The 10,996-nt window shown below is 39.2% G+C and overlaps 3 protein-coding genes across 4 annotated transcripts; 1 reads left to right on the forward strand and 2 right to left on the reverse strand.

Moving 5' to 3' along the window:
• Nucleotide 1: 1 nt before the first annotated feature.
• Nucleotides 2–2,338, reverse strand: LOC124406778 (putative malate dehydrogenase 1B). The gene is made up of 8 exons (XM_046882369.1): nt 2,047–2,338; nt 1,900–2,000; nt 1,519–1,829; nt 1,064–1,353; nt 809–993; nt 534–651; nt 254–449; nt 2–110 (listed from the first exon to the last, which is right to left on the reverse strand). The coding sequence occupies exons 1-8, from the start codon at nt 2,312–2,314 to the stop codon at nt 2–4; spliced, it is 1,578 nt and encodes a 525-aa protein (XP_046738325.1). The 5' UTR covers nt 2,315–2,338.
• A 240-nt stretch (nt 2,339–2,578) lies between these two features.
• LOC124416626 lies at nt 2,579–4,369 on the reverse strand. Of its 2 annotated transcripts, none has more exons than XM_046897975.1 (5): nt 4,158–4,369; nt 3,633–3,898; nt 3,303–3,498; nt 3,014–3,166; nt 2,579–2,975 (listed from the first exon to the last, which is right to left on the reverse strand). In XM_046897975.1, exons 1-5 carry the CDS (start codon nt 4,222–4,224, stop codon nt 2,953–2,955), a joined length of 705 nt encoding a protein of 234 aa, XP_046753931.1. In that variant the 5' UTR covers nt 4,225–4,369; the 3' UTR covers nt 2,579–2,952. The 2 variants fall into 2 exon arrangements, with proteins under 2 accessions (XP_046753931.1, XP_046753866.1); XM_046897910.1 differs by having other exon boundaries at nt 2,581–2,959; nt 3,068–3,166; nt 4,158–4,366.
• Nucleotides 4,370–6,002: 1,633 nt separating this feature from the next.
• On the forward strand, nt 6,003–8,705 carry LOC124416439. The gene is made up of 4 exons (XM_046897576.1): nt 6,003–6,420; nt 6,614–6,801; nt 7,448–7,819; nt 8,015–8,705. The coding sequence occupies exons 1-4, from the start codon at nt 6,093–6,095 to the stop codon at nt 8,246–8,248; spliced, it is 1,122 nt and encodes a 373-aa protein (XP_046753532.1). The 5' UTR covers nt 6,003–6,092; the 3' UTR covers nt 8,249–8,705.
• Nucleotides 8,706–10,996: the final 2,291 nt, after the last annotated feature.

The following is a 10,996-nucleotide window of genomic DNA, read 5'->3' on the forward strand; positions in this document are numbered from 1 at the left end:
GTTAGAAAGCAGAATCAATGATCTTTTCGTATTCAGTATTCATGTACATATGTACAGTGGGAATGGTGGCTTCGACCTTGGATATATCTATGCACGTGTGTCTGTAATCGCTGCCAGGAATCAAATATCAAACGATCGTCTCTTTATTTTACATTTGAGATTTGGAATACACATTTTTATACACAATGTAAACCTTCCATGGTTGGTAGATGGGTACATAAATTGCTTTTTGTATCATAGATCAGTGAACTACATCTTTAATGGGTCCGTCGCATAGATGAGTTTCTCTGCCAAAATTTGAGCAGTTTCAATCATGTTGTTCAAAATCCAGTGTTGATAATCTGGTTGTGGAAATTCAGCACATGGTATCCAATAACGGCTGTCGTCCATCAATTGTTGTAAATACACAGGTTGCGAGAAAAATATCCCCTTCGGAATGCCAAACATTCCTATGGGCATAGTTAATCAAACGGTGGGCATGGCCACTGGCAGTATTCAATAGGAGTGGAATAATTTTTCCCTTTCTTACTTACCCTTTGAGCAAATTCCTAAAGAAATAATTTCATCTTCCACATTGCTGCTTTTGTTGTACCAAAGTTTGACAAGATCACAGATCGCTGTGCATTTTTGAGAGTTACCTGCCAGCGGAACCTGGTGAATTTTAGATCAGCTCATGAATATTTGATTCAGACCTCGAAATACATCATTTTTTGGAATATAATACAGAATCAGTTTTCTAATCATTAATTTAAATGAATTTCATGTCATTATACATTTATTTAGGCATAGATTACTTTGATTGTATTACTTTATGCTCAAGAAGAGTGACATCAGGGTCCTTGTCATGTACCAGGTAGAATATTGATCTTAACTCTCGGTGCCTCACCCCCAGTGACAACGTTGTACCATTTCGAGATTTCAACGCTCGGTTATTGGGTCTATAAATTTCGTGTCTCTGAATAGTGTTGCGTATATCCACAAAATGGTTTATGCCTGCAAAATTTGCTGTGAGCAATGTTTAACTTCACTCATAAGTGAATATCTGTCTGCAACAAACACTTGCCTATAAAGCCCCAAACTGGAGGGCACCCCATTTCTTCTAATGCTACATCAACCAAATTTGCTGTTTCACACAAAATTTCAAGTCCTAGGTGACTACTCACAACGACAATATTATTTACATCCAAGTTTACAACTGTAGAAGCAAGCACTCCGGCGTTGAGACAATTTGGGCCCGCTGAACAAAATACCACCTTCATGTAATCTGGGGCGAAATCATTTATGTGCCTTGCTAAGTCAAGCATGGACGATCGGTTACGATTTAACCAATGATCTACTGGTTCTCCAGTCTCCCTGAAAGACTATATAAGTTTTATGGCACAGCAGTGGAAGGAATACAAATTAGTTTACTAGTTATTTTAATTCTATAATCGATCCATATTGACTTTTACAATAATTATTCAATTTACATGTAGGCTCAGCCTTTAATATCAATCACAACTTGTGTTATTAACTCACATTAGTATTTCGTCTAATATAATAAGTATGTCGCAGTCATTCAAAGCAATACTTAGTGATTGTACAATTTCAATAGCAGATGAGCTTTTGCAGGGTGTTTCTATATCTATTGTTTGTTCATTTACTCTTGTACTAGGCACAGGGGCATTGTACATTCTCACAACCATTTCCCTTGTAAAATGCAGTGTTTTAATTGCACATAAGTCAACTGCCAGGTTTTCACACAGTTGTTTGTCTGATCCAAATATTGAAATATGCAGTTTTGAATTTCTTACGTGCAACATATTCTTATATGCCCTTATTTCTGTTTCCTAGACAGTATACGAATGTAATTCTTCATCCCTAGCGAGTGCTAAATAATTGTTGATGGACTTGGTGTACCTGACTGCAATCTTGCCCCAACGTGTTCAGTTCATTGTTACTAAGCTGGGACTCAATACCATAGTACTCACGAATAAATTCCCAGAATTGAGTTGCGTCACCTATGTATGTGTAGTTTCCTGCACATTTTCCAAATTTACGCCAAACGAGTGGTGAATTTTTGTGTGACCAGCCTTGTGTTTTGCAGATCTTCGCCAACCACGGCTATATGCAAACAGATTTTCCTGTTGATTTTGTACAAAGAATGTTGTAGGGTTTGAATTCGTACTTCCCATTCTTCATATTGTTTACAAATCCTTTTAAATTTAAAATTCGGTAGAGTTTGAGATAAATGATTAGCAACATAGCACACATGGGAGAAAACCTGGTCCTCCACGATGCCAGCTACCAAGATTAATGGCTGGTTGGCTGTCATCTTTGGTTAGATTTATCAGTTTGAGTTATTTGTGATGTCCAATAAGTATCAGCTTTATATCTAATCCATGTACGGATATTTGGCAAATGTTTATAGTCTGACATTCGTAACCATAGATACACCTAGGAATCTAAAGTACCAAGCAAATTACTGACAAGCTCCAAGTTATCAAAATGATGACATGTTTATTTTCAAAAATACAAAAAATTTACATGTGCAAAGATGCAGATTTATTATAAATAATGATAATTATTATTAAATCAACTAGAAATGCAAGAGCTGGGAATCTAGTAGTGGTTAAAAAACGTCTTTGGCATGAAAAAACTGAGAATCAAAGCAATAGTTAACGAATAATCGATCAGACTCTGGTACGATCATATTTGATTCTTAATTTTATTTTTACCAAGATAAAGTAATGAGAAATCTGATTTGCAGCAAATACAAGTATTTCGTTGCCTTTGATTGTCATTGTGAACAGTCGCTCGTCGATGATGTCCAGGTATTGAAATATTCTCAGTTTTCATTAAAATTCGTTGTCTGAAATATCCGGAAGACTGAGCGAATCTTCATCAAGTTTCTGTTCAGATTTTAAACATGCGTGTAGCTTGAGCTCAGGTAATGCAGGGAAGGACAACATTTCAGGATCTGAGAAAAAAAAAATGATTTTTTAATCTCAATTTATACTGCCATTTCATTTACCAAATGATGTGGCTAACAAATGAATTTGAACTTTGAAGTGGAAAACTGTCTTACCAGATTCGAAACCCTCATCGTCGTAAGTCTGAATTGACCGAGTAAAGGTAGCTATTAATTCTTCAAAATCAGGAGCAGTAGGTGGTTCATCGGTGTTCACTGCGACATAAAAAGATTTTTGGTTTATTGTAAATTGGTCCCAAGTAATTGGAAAACTCGAATATTTTATTTCATATTCTCAAGTAGACATTGATGCATTCTAAAAGATAACATATGACACGTCATGCTAACTCACTGTAGTTCTCATCTTCGTCATAATAGAAAGCCAGTTTTTCTGGTTCTGGGTATGTAGATGATCTCGTATTTTTAATAACAGTAGGTGTCAATGGTTTTTTAAACACATCGTTCTGATGTAGTTTGCCACCAGAGTTGACTTCAAGAAATTTGGATTTTGGGGAGGTCTTCGTTGACAAAGGCTTCAGATCCTTGACCTGAATGAATACACAAAAATTCTAATTTTTGATAACTATTAAATGTTGAACAGATTATACGTTGAAATTGAACTTGAAATTGTTGAAAACATAATTCTTTAGTTTTTCTATTATAACTAATCAATGATCGTCACCTTCAGGAATTGCTGGTTTTTGGATCGCGGGGATATAGGTTTCCCATCCAAGTCCATCTGAGTTACCGATGGTTTCAAGGTTTCAGTTTGTTTTTTATTTTTCAAGCTCATTGAGGGCTTTGGAATTGCAGCATTAATATTAAGGTCAGAGTTGGAGCGTATCGATAATCCTTTGGGTTTACATCCGTTGTTGGGCCCGAAGAATTTTGCTGGGGTTGCACCCGGACCTTCCTGATGAATACGTTGCTTTGATGCTCTCCCATGCTCTATTTACATAAATTCAACGATGAAGTTAAATCACGTTAATCGACAGATATTAGATCCCCGAAATGACATTCAATTCGTTTCTTTGTTTCCTGTTTATCGTGGCAGCGAGGTCAGATGCCTTATTCATTCCTATCTATATTGCACATTCAACAATTCTTGCACGCAGAATTTGTATATGTTGAGTCTTCAATTTAAAATTAAGTGATGGCAGACCGCGTAAACGTAAAAAACATAACCTGATTATTTATTTTTGCTCACCTGGCATGATTGGAGCACGCTGAATCGGATCATCGATCTTTCCAAACAAGTCGAATATACCTGCCATTCTCTTTAGGTACGGGACTACGTGCCGCAGTTATTTTTCAACTACGAATCTACGTTAGAGTCCAAATATTCTTTGTTATGTGCACTCGTTCCAACGTTTACAGTTTGTGTCAGTTGTCGGCAGTTGTCTATGGGTTTGAAGTTTTGAACTCGTTTGAAATCTGAGGGAATCCTTTTTGCCGCACAAGCGTCGCTGCTGCAGCGCCACCTTCGGGGTACTCACGGAATTCTGGGACGTCGAAGAATTCAAACGTGCTGCCGTTGCATCCTGCGTCTCGAATTTGTGCAAATTTGTGCTCAGTTTGATGGTTCTTCGTAATTAAGTCGATCCGTGGGACTGGTATTGGTGAAGCATCGTCAAACAAACCGTTCACAGCCACCCAGAGGTTCGTTTTCACGCGTTATGCATGCGATTGGGTTTTTTCAACGGTAAACAAGTGACGATAGCTATTTAACCGTTACATATTGTGTTGGCTGTGCTATATTCAGTTTTCCTGTCGGAGCGATTTAATTTCTGTGGAAAAAAGTTATATGCTATCGCTTCAACGAAATATGCACGTATGTTACATTATCTTATGTTCAATTGTGTTTTCAGTAAGGTCGTGACCATTGTTCAGCACAGATGACGGTGTCAAGTTGTTTCTGTTACGAATTGCGTGCTTACCGTATAAACAACAAATACAAACTGTTCGGACACTGAATAACTGTTTTCTTTTTTTTTTTTTTTAACAGATCACATATGAGTCAGTTCAAGAGCTGGAAATTCATCGACTTTACGTCGGCGGGGACCATCACCGACTAAACCTGTGGCGTCTTGGGGTCGACAAAGAGAGCTGGTTCGGCCGATTCTACATTTTGGAAACATCGCGTGATTCGTAAGTTTCGCATGCGATCTGTTATAGGCGATTTCACCATAAGGCATAGCGAGCCTATTTTACCCTCCATTTTTTGACAGACCGATAGTTCGATCTGAATCTTGACACCCTTTATAGCGTGTAGCATCTTGATACTACGAAATTTTAAATACGTCTCCTTCTCGTAAGCGGTGAATCTCCTTTCCCCTTCTGCCTCAGGCAACCCGGCACACAAGCTTTGCCGTATCGAATTTTTTTATTATTATTTTTATCACATGTATGTACGTGAAAAGTGGAACTTTGCTGCAACAATAATTCAGCTTGCATTGTATCACAGGTGGATTTGCCTCCGTTGCTTTTTGACTTTCTGTTGCTTTGATCTGATCTAAATTTGCGTTCAAACTTTCTTGCGTCTCAGTTTCCACCTCCAGGTATTCAGTTTTCAGCTTCAAATGCGTATCCTTCTTTGTTCTTTGCTTCGACCATCATTTTTCTTCGCGTCTCTCGTTCTAGCACCTAAAAATAAGTATTGAATGTAAAACATTTCGAATGATTTGAGATGAAATAGCACGTTAATTTAATGTCTGAGCTGTTTACTGCAGTTGAAAGAAGCTTGCCGTTTTTTGATTTTTCTTTCGTTACCGTGCTGTTATCCATGGGGAAATGTCATCAGGATGGGTAAAAAATAGATTTTCGTTTCATGGTGAAACTTTGCTTATAACAATTTTGTCGTTTGGAGTATCTAAAAAGGAGGCGTTTATATAATAGCGCTATAAAACAACTCGCCATCAAGCACAAGCACCGATTTCACGTGGAACAAGAATGGCTAGAACCTGGAGATAATAGTATGAAACTTTGAAGTATAGAAAAGACGTTGCTACGTGACACGATGGACATAGCACAGTATTGAGCGACCTAGAGTTTCTCAGTCCAACGAGGTCTACCTGCAGGTGAATCGATTATTTCGGGGAGAAGGCCAAGCCTTTTCTCGGTGAGCGACCTGGTATAGTTTGCGATGGAGAGTCGTTCGGACAGTATTCGAGAGGCCTCCTCCATATCCTCGATTCCCGTTCTTCGGGGCAACGCCACTAACCAGAGCCTTAAGAGAAATTCCGGAGGGAGTGTCGAACTCTCGGGCTCGCAGACCGATGAGAAGAACAGCCCATCCCGGGTACCCAGAAAGTTCATTGCGAATTGGAGGCAGGCCTGTGATCGTACCAAAGACAGAACAAAGGAGCTGTTAAAAAGGTGGCGAACGATACCAGGCCAAGAAGATGGTTTCGTCATCAACGAGCCCCCCGCTAAGGAAATCGATCATCCAGGATGGAGTGTTCATGTGTGGAGTAAGTCGATTTCGCTCGTTCGCTATTTCCCACTCGAGATTGGTTAATGGACAGATAGATCGATGGTACATTTGCCACGGGACACGTCCTCTGTAAGCGTTTATCACAGTATTGCCTACAACATTACCGTGAGACAATCCTCTGAAATCAATGGGTGCAAAAGTAATCGGAAAAGGAAATTTGTAACCCGCAGCGACCTGGGTGAGCAGGTTTCCGAGTGACGAGAGCTTGACAACGAATGAGATGCCGTCGAAAGATATTGGCGCGATACAGAGGTTAGCACCGGTTCAACGTGACAAGCTTGCCCATTTTTTTACATATCTTCTGGACCATAGGAGGACCGGAAGCGTCTCGAAGAGGGACTTCGAACTTCTGTCCGAGGTATGAGTCCACGGCGTATTTCGGTTCGTACAAATCATCGTGGGATCAATAAGTGCCAGGTGGACTATTTTTTACATAACAACGCGCCCCACCTTCCGCGAACTTGGTTTAGACTTTAATTTCTCTGCATTAATGTAGGTAATTATGTTATGTTATATTCAATCAGCATTTTTTTCCGCATTGCTTTCCGCATGCACTGACCTGGGTCAACAAGGAAGATAATTTTTCATTGATAACACGAGGATTTTACCTCAATTTTTACTACATTACTCGCACTAAACTATAGGTGCAACGTACTTTATACTTATATGCATGTAAAATATATGAATCCCTATCGATTAATTTTGAGTTTCAGAACGCGTATCATTCGGCTCAAGTGACAGTTAGTTAGTTTACAGAACACCATTTGACATTCAAGACCTTACTTTTCCCATCTTGCAGTTTATTACCTTCCGATGAACAATCGCGTCTTGGTATTAATAAGATGGTTTCTGCGTAAGTAGGTTTCGAACTGGACTTACTCCCTCTCGGCGAGGGATTGAGGAAATTATTGAAACTAATTTGAAAGAGGGAAAAAAATGTCTTGAAGAGAAAACGCTTTTACGCCCTTTAAATGGTTCCTTCTTTATTGTATCTTAACGTAAAGCGGCTGAGGAGGTTTGCGGACTGGTCGAAAAATAGCCCTGAATATCTACGACTGATGGAGATCGAGCAGGGACTGGTAGAGTCTATAATAAGCCGGGACCTCGCAGCGAGTGACGACGATGAGAAGCAGGTGGACCTGGAGGACTGGTTGAATTGGTGGGCTCAGAAAGTCGCCCCTCAAGAAGGGAGGAGTTTCAGCGACCTCCCTCTGTGGGTTAAGGCCTTGCCGCGCGTCTTCTTCCTAGCCATAAACACCTCGGGAACCGGGAGAATCACCAAGGATGAAATTGCTGCGTTCTACAGCTTCGTCGTCGGGTTCGATTCCGGTCGGATTAAGTCTTGCATCGATGTCGCCTACAGCTCGATGACCTCGGTAAGTCTTGAGGCTCGTCGATAGTCGCCTGACTCGTAAATACTCGGTCTATAGGGCCTGTTAATATATTCCACATGTTGAATTTGCACAAGGGCTATATGTAATTATATCACAGCATGAAGTGTCAAAGTTACATTCCCCAACTTAATACAAGGTATTCAAACCTCCCAAGAGATAATGTTCACGATTGCTTAGAATGGGGACCATCCGCTGGGCTGGCCGCAGTACCAGCTGGTTTTCGCCAACTTTCTATTCGGCCGGGGGCCTTTCGGCCCCGGAGAGCATCTCCTGGGCATGACTGAGAGCTGCGTTCTACGTGGCGACTCGATCTCCTTCCCAATCGATTACTCGGCCATGAACACCCCCGTGGACAAAATGGAAGTTTACAGTCCTTACTGTAAGACAAATCGACGTAGCGTGATCGTGTAGAAGGAAGTCCCTCGTCGAATATAGTCAAAATTTTTCATCGATTTAAAAAATACTCAAAAAGAGATTATCTGGGTAGATTCTGATATGTAGATTTCTTCCGAAGATTATCTTGTATTTATTGATCGCAAGAAAAATAATGTTGATCATTGTTAAAAGTTGACGATATTTCATTGTTACGCTATTCGTTATCTCAGTATAGGTGTTACTTCCCGACGTGCGGAATTCATGAGTTAGTCATCCATACGTTAAATTATTCTGAATCACTTTAATTACAGTCAAAATTTTCGACGACTAATAGAAAGAACCTTGATTTCATATCATATTAGACTTTCGTGCAATTTTACTATGCATAACTCTTATTTTACGACTATGCGACAGGCGTGCCTACATCAGCGTGTAACGAATAAAGTGCCTTTCTAAAAATTAAGTGTTTGCTTCACGAATATTGCCAGACGTTTATGTTGTCACCCAGGGGTGACGCTGATACTATATTTATAATATCATCCTGAAACGTCGAGATATAGGAAATCTTACCAAGCGATGGACCTAGTCTCGCCAGCCCTTGAGGGGGGTGGATAGGGTGGGTAGTCCTTCCCTCGCGACCCCTCTACTTTCAAACAATACTTACTGTTATATTTATAGTTTGTCATTAGCCTCACAGATTTCGAGCAAATTGCAAGTGCAATCGGTGTGTTGATGCCCACCTTGTTGGTAACTTGGTGGCCTGAAATAATGTATGAGTAGTTTTGTAGGTCCACCAAGAAAAGTTGATGAATAAAAAATAAGAGAACTCATAAATTGTTTGTAACTCCACGTGCTCCGTCTTCAGACGTATTTGCAGAGAGTTAAATCGGATTGCTTTCTACATGGTTCATATTTGATTTCATTTAATGGATTTAATTTATTGCGAGAAAATAATTCATTCTATAATTTGCCACTTTTCTATACAAAACACACGATGACCTGGTCATGCTTGTTTCTCCCATTGATTACATCCTTACAGACTTGGGTTCTTGGCTCTACGTAACGTCTGGCGAAAAATGATTATTTATTTCGTAAACAAGGGGGGTAAATTGAAGTGATGAATGAAATGAAAATCGGAAACAATCCACGATGGATCCATACGCGTTCCCATACGGATCCAAACTCCCTCTCATTTCTGTAGCCTTGCTGTAAAATTCACATTATTGGCTGGTAATGAACATTTAACGCTGTTCCCCTAGTCGAAAGCTGGAACAACTCTGTATCCAAGTTGAAGAGTCGTTTATTCCGCAGTAATGAAAAATTTTACTGGCTTAGCGGGAAATTTATTGGCGCGATAACCTTAAGTCTGCACCGGAAATTTTATACCTACAAGGTTTGTGCTGGTTGCGCTCGAAGGGAAAAGTTTTCACCTTCACGACTAACGAGATGGCTACATGATACCTGTCGTTAAAAGAATGTCGTTGTATACATTATACTTGATTTCATTGAAACCCTTAGAAGAAAAGCTCACTGTATTTTTAAATTCATAATTCTGGATTTTATTAAAGAACTGAACGGGTATTGGCATAGAATTTACCGTTTCGTTCTGACATAAAATTTAAAATGGTCCTTTTTTACAAAATTTTTGACTAGTCTACATAACACTTGTAGCGCTATGAACAATTTGATGGTTTGAGATAAGGGATACGTGTATGAAAAACAGTACGTGGCGATAGATAAGATCAAGAGGCGAGTGAAATAATTTATTATACGTATTTATTCGGTAATAAGCTTTACATTGATATTATTAATGCTTATTTGCCGGATTACAATAACAATGATGCGATAATATACAGCTCAGTGGTTATAAACCTATTCATCCATTTTCCGTATCGAATCATTCAAAGTCTCGTTTAGTTTTTACCGCTCACGTTTAACAATTAATTTTCACTAATGCAATAAGGATGTCTAAATATTGTTGAAAAATTCACGGTACTGAGCCTCGAGCCGACAATTCTGATCTGGAACAATTTGTGAACGACAGGAAGCTGAAGCCTTGTTCTCTCGTTGGATTTTACTTAACACCTTACTGTAACTATGTACAATACAAATCGACAAGCATATCGCTGCTGACTTTCAATTTCAAAACTTGGTCGAATATTCGTACACATGGAAAACTCATTGAAGGATTAGTACGATATCAGATGGTAGCAGTTAATTAAAATATTTACTTAACCAGTCATAACATACCTATAACTTGATCAATTCCATTCTTCTTTTTGCTCGTTCAACGCTCCAGAGTTCCCTGGTTATAGCTATCAAATTGACATGAGCTTACAAACTCCGGACCAACATATCTATATTCTTATGTATTCTCATAAAAATTATTCATCGGTCGATAAAAAAAGAAAATACTTCTCTTCGTTGATCACTGCATTGTTGTATTCAAGTGTGAAAGCTACATTATGATTTTTCCACATCCAGGTCTGGTCGGCCGTAAATAATTAGCAAAGGGATCGGCCATTAATTACGTGAGTTAAAAATGGGATGGAGGGGGGGGGGGGGGGGGGGGGGTGTCAATGAAAATCTCATGACAAGTTTTTAATCAAGAGAATATACATTATTATAACAGATAACATTTTGTATTACAAAATCAATTCCGGAAATAGACAATATTAAATATCAATAGTATCGAATAAATTCAATTATTTAAAAGTTGTCGGGTCAATTCCACGTTATGGGTAGGGGGGTTCCACCACGTCTTACCAAATCTGACTAAATCTG

The sequence above is a fragment of the Diprion similis genome, chromosome 1 (assembly GCF_021155765.1).
Source record: "Diprion similis isolate iyDipSimi1 chromosome 1, iyDipSimi1.1, whole genome shotgun sequence".
Classification (NCBI taxonomy): Eukaryota; Metazoa; Arthropoda; class Insecta; order Hymenoptera; family Diprionidae; genus Diprion; species Diprion similis.

Excerpts from the sequence above, each read along its gene's own strand:
- LOC124416439 (XM_046897576.1), top strand. The coding sequence starts at position 6,093 with ATGGAGAGTCGTTCGGACAGTATTCGAGAGGCCTCCTCCATATCCTCG. Across the intron at positions 6,421-6,613 it reads ATGGAGTGTTCATGTGTGGA|CGACCTGGGTGAGCAGGTTT; the intron begins GTAAGTCGATTT and ends TGTAACCCGCAG. Across the intron at positions 6,802-7,447 it reads ACTTCGAACTTCTGTCCGAG|CGGCTGAGGAGGTTTGCGGA; the intron begins GTATGAGTCCAC and ends CTTAACGTAAAG.
- LOC124416626 (XM_046897910.1), bottom strand. The coding sequence starts at position 4,224 with ATGGCAGGTATATTCGACTTGTTTGGAAAGATCGATGATCCGATTCAG. Across the intron at positions 3,167-3,302 it reads TGACGAAGATGAGAACTACA|TGAACACCGATGAACCACCT; the intron begins GTGAGTTAGCAT and ends TTTATGTCGCAG. Across the intron at positions 2,960-3,067 it reads CGATGAGGGTTTCGAATCTG|ATCCTGAAATGTTGTCCTTC; the intron begins GTAAGACAGTTT and ends TTTTTTTCTCAG.
- LOC124406778 (XM_046882369.1), bottom strand. The coding sequence starts at position 2,314 with ATGACAGCCAACCAGCCATTAATCTTGGTAGCTGGCATCGTGGAGGAC. Across the intron at positions 994-1,063 it reads TCCAGTTTGGGGCTTTATAG|GCATAAACCATTTTGTGGAT; the intron begins GCAAGTGTTTGT and ends CAAATTTTGCAG. Across the intron at positions 652-808 it reads TCACTCTTCTTGAGCATAAA|GTTCCGCTGGCAGGTAACTC; the intron begins GTAATACAATCA and ends AAAATTCACCAG.